The sequence below is a fragment of the Engraulis encrasicolus genome, chromosome 7 (genome assembly GCF_034702125.1).
Source record: "Engraulis encrasicolus isolate BLACKSEA-1 chromosome 7, IST_EnEncr_1.0, whole genome shotgun sequence".
In the NCBI taxonomy this organism is placed as follows: Eukaryota; Metazoa; Chordata; class Actinopteri; order Clupeiformes; family Engraulidae; genus Engraulis; species Engraulis encrasicolus.
Window position 1 is genome coordinate 24,456,703 of NC_085863.1, and position 8,573 is coordinate 24,465,275.

General features: G+C 41.5%; 1 protein-coding gene across 1 annotated transcript; it reads left to right on the forward strand.

The window, feature by feature from the left end:
• Positions 1-3,472: 3,472 nt before the first annotated feature.
• LOC134451771 (odorant receptor 131-2-like) lies at positions 3,473-4,435 on the forward strand. Its single transcript, XM_063202171.1, has one exon. The coding sequence runs from the start codon at positions 3,473-3,475 to the stop codon at positions 4,433-4,435; it is 963 nt and encodes a 320-aa protein (XP_063058241.1).
• Positions 4,436-8,573: the final 4,138 nt, after the last annotated feature.

An 8,573-nucleotide genomic window follows, 5' to 3' on the forward strand; every position in this document is an offset into this window, starting at 1 on the left:
TGTCTTTTTGGAGTTTTATTAATGCAAACCACAGTGCAAAAGTGAGCCAGTGACAAAATAAACCAAAATTAACCAAAAATAAAGAGAAGAAAAAAATATATAAAGGCTATGTACAATATTTACAAAACAGAAAAATAAACATGCTATGATAAGCCAAAGCAAAATGCATAAACATAAACTATAACTAGCCAAAGGCTCACAATAGAAATTCAGAGTACAAACTCACACACCTGAGTTCTGTCGAGAGCAAAGGAATACACGTCCTCCTCCTAGCAGGCTCTCTCGAGCAATGAAACTTGCAACATTTTAAACAGTACCTGCGCACTCCCGACAGGTGGAACATACCACTCAATGTAAACAATGAAGGGGTGTTTCAGGCATTTACACCTTACTATTAAATTCTACTCATTAAAATGGCGCCACACATACATTAATAATTACCAGGCCTTCTACATTATGATTATACATGAACCTATACACTGACAGCAGTGATCAAAAGCATGAACAGTAAATTCATTCGCAAAGGAGAATGCGCTGGCTCAAGAATGCGGCCACGCGAACGTGCCCAGCAATATAGCATTCTCAGCTCCGCCCCACACTCCTTTGACACTACGCAGAGATGCAGCGCATCAGGTAAGACATTGAAGTTTATAAACACTCTTCAAACATTTGACAGCGTTCCAAAATGTTTAAAAACCACGCGGTTTGAGTCAAAACATGTATACGTTGCAACTGTAAACTGTAAACAAAGAAACAAAGGAAGTTATCAAAACAGGGCTTGTGATCAGTGTATGTGTTTGCGTATGAGAGGACAACTCAAATGCGTGAAAGTTTGTCAGCGATCCAACTAATGTGTGCACCCATAAGTTAAATGCTTAATGAAACGGCAATAATGGAGGGATGTTTGTGACATGACAGAATTCATACATTAAATAAGCAAGGCTTTTGCGCGGGCAGAGAAAGTTTGAATGGGGAGACAGTTTCTCGTGTCCAATGGCGGCTGACTACAGACGCCGTGACGGTGCGCTGATAGCCACCTCGTCACAATGTTGACAGCATCCATGCATCCCCAAACCATGTCAGTCCCACTACCATGCTTGGCTATTGAGAGGATACATTTTTTTTTTGTAAAACTCACTTGTTTACCACCACACATGCTTGACACCATCTAAAGCAAAAAAAAATATCTTGGTCTTGGAGAGATGAACAGACCAAGGATATGGATCACTGGAACCATGTCGTGTGATCTGAAGATAAACAAATATACTTTAGATGGTATCAAGCATGTGTGGTGGTCAAAAAAGGTACTGCAACTATGCTGCTCATTGAAACTGGGCTGCCTATTGCCAAATTTGATCTTTACATGAAAGTTTACTAAGTAATAAATACATATTTTCTAGTATGGTCCAAGTACAGTCATTTTTGCAGCTAAAAATGGCTATTTTTGGAAATTCAAGATGGCGGACCATGGAGAAGATCCCCCTTTTCATGTATGAAAAGTGCAATTTTTCCAGTCATTTTTCCATGAAAAGGGGGATCTTCTCCATGGTCCGCCATTTTGAATTTCCAGAAATAGTCATTTTTAGCTGTAAAACAGACTGTACTTTGGCCATACTAAAAAATATGAGTTTATTACTCAGTTAACTTTCATATAAAGATCAAATTTGGCAATAGGCAACCCAATTTCAATGAGCATCATAGTTGCAGTACGTTTGTTGTCCATTTCCTGCACAGTGTCCCTTAAAGGTTAGGTTTAGGGGTGGTTTTGGGCACAGCTTGACCAAGCGCCATATGTGCTCATAGCAACCCATGCAACTGAAGTCTTTGGAAACGAGGAAGACGGGAGCAGGTCATACGACCTGGGGAATTATGACGACTGACCCCAAACAGCCATTGGTCGGAACATTGAGCTATCGGAGCAAAGGGTTTATAATTTCGAGTTATTGGGATCAATGGGAAATTTACTGAATATTGACGCGTCGGATCAAAGAGGCGTCGGAAAAATGATTTGCTACCTTATTATCAGGGCAGCCGACATTTCCCTTCATATTCACAAGGCTGTTAAATCTAAAAGGTAGCTGTCCATGCACGTCCTTGGGCATCCCTGCAGACCGCTATCTGTCTCACTCGTTCCGCATTGGCGCCGCTACCACCGCCACCTCCNACGGTCTTCCGGAGCTGACAATCAAGACACTTGGCCGCTGGTCCTCGGATGCCTACCAAGCTATACATCCGTTCTAATCCCTCCGAACTCAGGAAAGCTCAGCTGTCGCTTGGCTCGTGAATTCACTCGCTAGGTCCTGGCTTTGGTTGCCGTGTTTGGGGTGCTCAGTTACCTCTCTCCTTTCTATTTTTGTTATTAGCTTTTTTTGGGTGTGTCCACTCAGAGCTCGCACATATTCGCGACCGCGGATTTTGTCCGAGCTCTCAGTTGGAGCCCCGTACTCCCGAGTCCAAGAATTGTTTTAACCATAGCCAACATTGGGCTATGCAGTAATTTCAGCACCATGGCCAGCAACCTTGGCCAAAGGGCTATTTTGCTTTTAACTATGCTCCTAGAGTACAGTTGGTCCAGCGACCCCATAAAGCACTTTTATGATCAGTCCGCCGTGCGGACAGCTGTTCTCCTGCGAGAACCTCTTGATCACAAGAAGCCCGTTTCCAGTGAGAACGAAGATGTATGCATACATAGGCTAATGAATTCTAATTTCAGATAGCACACTAATGAAATGTAAATTAAATAAGGGCAAAACGCAGCAGATCGCTCCGACGGGAAAGCAGAGAAGGCCACATGAACTGTGCCATCAGAGCTAACTGTTCATTTAGGATTCAAGCATTTCAGGCAAGGGAGAGAAGCAAGCAACGTGACAATCGATGTGACCAGTTGTAATTACATGTATACATGGGTTCAAAATTGTTTTCTCCTGACTGCGCAAAACTAGCTGCGCACAACTCAACCTCTGATTATTGGAAACAGACCGCTGTCGGTCAAAATAATTGCTCACGTGGTTGGCTGCCAGTGTCTTGCCCCTCTTCACAACATCGTGTTTACAAATACGGTGAACCCATGCGTAAGAAAGAATGCTGGGGAATAAGGAATGATGACATCATTTCTGCTTATAAAAAGGAGCACACACGGTGTACACAATGCAGCCAACCCAGCCAGGGCACATTCCTCTGTATTCAGCTTGTAGGAACACTCTTCAGCTAATTATTGTAAAGGAACCACCCATGTGTGAGCACAGTGTGTGGCCTTCTGTCAGCAATTTACTTTATAGTTCAACCTACTCGTTTTAATGTGGTCTTTGACCACTTGTATGATTTTCATCAGGATTTCTCTCAAGGAACTGTTGGGACACATTGTTCCATTTCAGCAATTTGAAATGATGTGCAAAGTAATACCGGTGTTATGATGTGACTAATTTAAGGTAATTCTATGTATGTTTGTTTGATTGTATAGAACCCTATGCCAATGAATAATCAGTCAGTTGAAGCGGCCTTTTTGGTGCATCAGCAGTTTTTCAGGGTGGAAATGACAGAAGGTCCTCTGTGTAAACTGCTTTTTGCCATAATAATCTCTCTGCTTTTCGTCTACATCAACAGTGTCATGTTTCATGCTCTACTGAGTAAGCCTGTGTTTAGAGAGCTGCCTCGAAACATTCTGTTTGCCCACATGCTCTGCAATGACTCAGTGCAACTGCTTGTATCTATGACATTATATCTTCTGACTGTGAATTTTCATGCAATTCCCAAAACTCTTTGCGCTTTACTTTCCTTGATTGGAACAGCATCATTCCGCAACGCCGCTTTGAACCTGGCTGTAATGTCACTTGAGCGTTATGTGGCCATTTGCTTTCCATTAAGACACAGTGAAATTGTGGACCAGAAATCGGCAGGTGTTTCTATTGGTGTCATATGGATCTTGAGTTCAATAAATCTGGTAATCGATATTATTTATGCACTGATAGTAAGTCCAGTGTCTTTTGCAAACCCCATGCTATGTACTCGAGAGAGGTTTATCCTGTCACAATGGCAAGTTGATATGTTTCAGGTCTTCAACTCATTTTACTTTGTGACTGTAACTTGTATATTAATATTTAGCTACATTAATGTTGTACTTGCAGCACGATCTGCATCAAAAAATGACTCGGCTAAAAAGGCACAACGGACCATATTGCTGCATTTTGGTCAGTTAGTTCTCTGTATTAACACATTTATTTATGGAACTATAGAGAGAGCCTTGTATATGGCCAGCAGTACCAATAGTTTGTTCACTGATCTGCGATACATCAATTTCCTCTTCGTTCTCCTTCTGCCTCGGTGTCTGAGTCCCCTGATCTACGGCCTCAGAGATGACGCTGTGCGGCCCTTATTCCTCTACTATGTTAGGTGCGGGTCCCGGAAGGTGAAGCCCTCTGTTATTATACACCAATGATGTTCAGGCATTTTGAAATTATTTATTTTCCAAGTATGTTATTATAAATGTTTTTCCTCAATGTTATAAGATATCGCACACAACATGACCGTCAATTCATTATCCTTTGTTCAATAGCCTTCCATCACTACCTTCTGTTAGAAGTGTTAGTTGAACTGTGAGATACTTTGTATAGAAGCATACTTGTAATATAATGTAACCTTAATATGAAAATGTCTTAATATGCTTTAGATGACAATATAAAAGAACCTCTAAATATGCAATGGCTTAAAACGCATAATCATTTTGAATCTTCTCACTTCTGTATTGCTAATTCACATTGTTGATTACATTCATGTCTATCAGTAAGTGTTTGTATATAAACAGGGGAAAAACTGAGACTTGAATGGCATTCTCCTTACCGTGCACAGAAGGCTTAACGTATTTATGACAGTTCTCTGCAGCATATTTATACGGATTTGCTGATGGTGTGAACGAAGATATTTTGGTGAACGTAGGGAAGAAAAATGTTTATCAAAATACCCGGGTATGTATAAACAGCACCTTATTCGTTCACCAAAATGTGCCGCTATTCCGACATGCTGCTATTCCGACATTGATGTCTATTGTCGGAATACCGGTGTTCTGTCGAGATGAGCTGCCTCGTCGAGATGAGCTCCCGGTAGCCTAACTCGACAGTGGCGTCCTATCTATTTATGCTGCCTCGTCGAAATTAGCTACCTTGATTTTCATTCCGTGGAGACGTTTCAATAACTTGCCAATAAAATATTGATTGTTTATTTTATTTTGGCTACAATTTTAAAACGAGCAGCGTGTCTCGTCCGACTAGACTTTTCCAGAGAAGTTTCTAATAATAGCCAACTATTAGCTAATAACTTGCCTATAGAATAGCCTAGGCCTATTGTTTAGGCTATTTTATTTAGTAGGCTACTATTTTAAAACGAGCAGCATGTCTCGTCCGCACCTTTAGACTTTCACGGAGAAGTTTCTAATAACCAACTTAATATTATAGCTTAGTAGGCAATAGAAACGAACACAGCTCATTTGAAAAAAATCTGCAAATATTTAAATCCACGCTGAACGCTTCTGTTCCCAGGACCCGAGTCATAATCTAGCCTAAGTGAGAGAGCTTTTGCTTCACATTTGGTAGGTCTGCACGTTTCGGGCTGGCATGTGCCGCATAAGAGAAGTTTGGTATTAAATTCCTTGCATTTTCTTTAACAGAGACAGCTGTCTACATTTTTAGATGATATGGGTGTTAGTTAGGAGAAGTGAAACGCAACGAGAGAAAGCCTGGGCCTAGATCAGATTTTCTTAAATCAGTTGGGTCGATTATTAATACGTTTTATTAGACTATTAGAACAAGTTTGACATGGGGTAATTTTGCGCAAGGAAATTGAGAGGGTGTGCAATGCATCTCTCTCACCAGCGTCTGTGGCACAGATGTTTCCCTGTTCTGCAAACCTTACACCTATTAGCGTTGCGTTGCGTTGTTGCAGTTGATATTTCACATGTTCAAGATCAGCTGTTCGGTTGCTCAGCTCGATGGGCAATCAGCCGCAGAAGTCGCGGTGTGGCGATGCACATGCGTGCGCATGCTCAGTAGCTAAAGCAGGGGTCCCCAAACTTTTTTCTCTGGGGGCCACATTATCGTTCCTGGCCGTGATCAGGGGCCGGGATCAATCATGTGGGCTGTATACCAGGTCATTGCCTGTTATAGCCATAATTAGCACGAAATAGTTCATTGTTACAAGTGATTTGCAAAAGAAGTGAGTACTTCACATGTTATTCAATTTGAAATACCGCAGGTATTGCTTTTAATTTCTAATAATCATGTAAAAATAGCAAGGAAAGGTTAGAAAAATATGGTAATTGACAGTTTATGAGTGATACAATAGAAATGGTAGGCCTGTTTACAGTGAGATGAGAAACTATCAAGACAAGAAACTTCTAGTTATTCACACTAGGTTAGTGAAAATTAAACTACAGGAAGGCCTGTTGATAAACAAAATAAAATATTTTTAAAATATATTTTTATCTCTGTGAGCATTGTTTCTTTGGGTCAAATGTTGAGGTGCAGAGAGGTGGAGGGCCGGTAAAAGGAGCATGGCGGGCCGCATCCGGCCCCCGGGCCTTAGTTTGGGGACCCCTGGTCTAAAAGGAGCTTATATCGACAGGACACTGGCACGTTTTCCACCGACCGCAGTTATTCATACATGCCGCTATTCCGACATTGATGCAATATTCTTTTGTTGCATTGCCTTCATTAAAAAAAAAATCTTAACCATTCTGAGAATGCTGCCACTCATAGGCTACTGAGAAGCCCTGTCATTATCAGGACAGCCGACATTTCCCTTCATATTCATAAGGCTGTTCAATCTAAAAGGTAGCTGTCCATGCGCGTCCCTGGGTATCCAGCTATTCATCTTACTCGTTTCGCATAAAGGAATTTTTTGATTTTCACATATTTGCAGTATTTTCAAGCATAATTCATGAATGTGCATATCATTTTCTTTCTCATTAGACACATACTGCAGACTAGTGGAGCATGATGTAACCACTCTCATGTCCAAGAAAAAACAGTACAAGGTGGCTGATAATCTGAGTGTGTCACAGAGAACTGATTTGCGCTCCTTACAACAGGACAAGACTGCTGACAAAGGTGGTGGTATTGTTTTATTAAACCGTCAAGCGTATAAAGGTGAAATAGCTAGACAGCTTGACAACACTGCCTTCTACAAAAAATTGACGCAGAACCCAACACCAGAGTTCAAGGGAATAATCAACAAACAATTTAGATTCATTGCTACAACATAATCACATCAGCAAACGGGAACACGAGTTCATGACTGCCAACACCCCAGTGATACCTATCCTACACACACTTCCAAAAATACACAAAGTATACACAACAGTACCACTTGGACGGCCCATTGTGGCCGCAATAGTCTCATTGACTGAAAACACTTCAGCCTTTGTTGACCATTTTCTCCAACCCCTGATCACCTCCCTCCCATCGTACATAAAGGACACAGTGGAGTGCATTAAAATGTTTCAGGGAATCAAAATGTGATGTTGAATGAGATGTTTTTGGTCACCATGGACATTGAGTCATTGTACACAAATGTGCCTTTCAGTGGCGGCCTACAGGCCTCAGAATATTTTTTTAAACAAAAACTCTGTTTGCACCCCTCCCACGCAGTGCATTGTGGACCTTAATTGAGATTGTCCTCAAATTCAATTATTTCATGTTTGGGTCTGACTTCTACCTACAGATTTCAGGCACCAGTATGGGATCCAAGATGGCCCCCAGCTTCGCCTCCCTCTACTGTGGCTTCTTTGAGCTGAAATACATCTGGGACAGACGCAACCCCCATCTTCATCATATCACCAACTGGAAACGGTACATAGATTATGTGTTCTTTATCTGGCAAGGGATGGAAAATCAGCTCAAAATTTTCCATGACTATATTTTTGCAGTTCAAACCTAAAGTTCACCATGGAATACAGTAAAGAACAGATGAGCTTCTTAGACATTCTGGTGTATAGAAGTGGGGATCACCTGGGCGCCGCTTTGTACCGCAAACCGACTGATAGAAACTCCATTTTACATGGGTTCTCATATCATCCAGTATCCCTGAAAAAAAGTTTGCGTATTTCACAGTTCAGTCGGATCAGACGACTCTGCAGCAGAGAGGAGGACTTCCAGACACAAGCGCAGGACCTGGAGGCTCGCTTCACAGACAGACAATACAGGCCAGAATGGATCACCAGTGCACGGAGGCGCTTTGACGGTATGTCTCAAACAGATTGCTTACACATGCCAAAGCGTACAGCTGGGGAGACTCGTCTAAATTGTATCATACAGTACTCACCTCTCAGCCATGAGTTACATTACATTATTACATTACATTGCATTTGGCAGACGCTTTATAACCAAAGCGACTTTCAAAAGAGGACATATTCAAGCCAACATCACAAGCAAATACAATGTGCACAGGAGATATACAGAACAACAAGTGCAGTTGCAGAGGGGTTAGGTTTTTTTTTTTTTTTTTTTAATTAAGAGTAAATAACGAGTACACACACACAAACTAAACTAAACTAAACATCATGTCAGGAGTCTGCCCTGGGGCAA

Coding starts and splice junctions, on each gene's coding strand:
- LOC134451771 (XM_063202171.1), top strand. CDS start 3,473: ATGAATAATCAGTCAGTTGAAGCGGCCTTTTTGGTGCATCAGCAGTTT.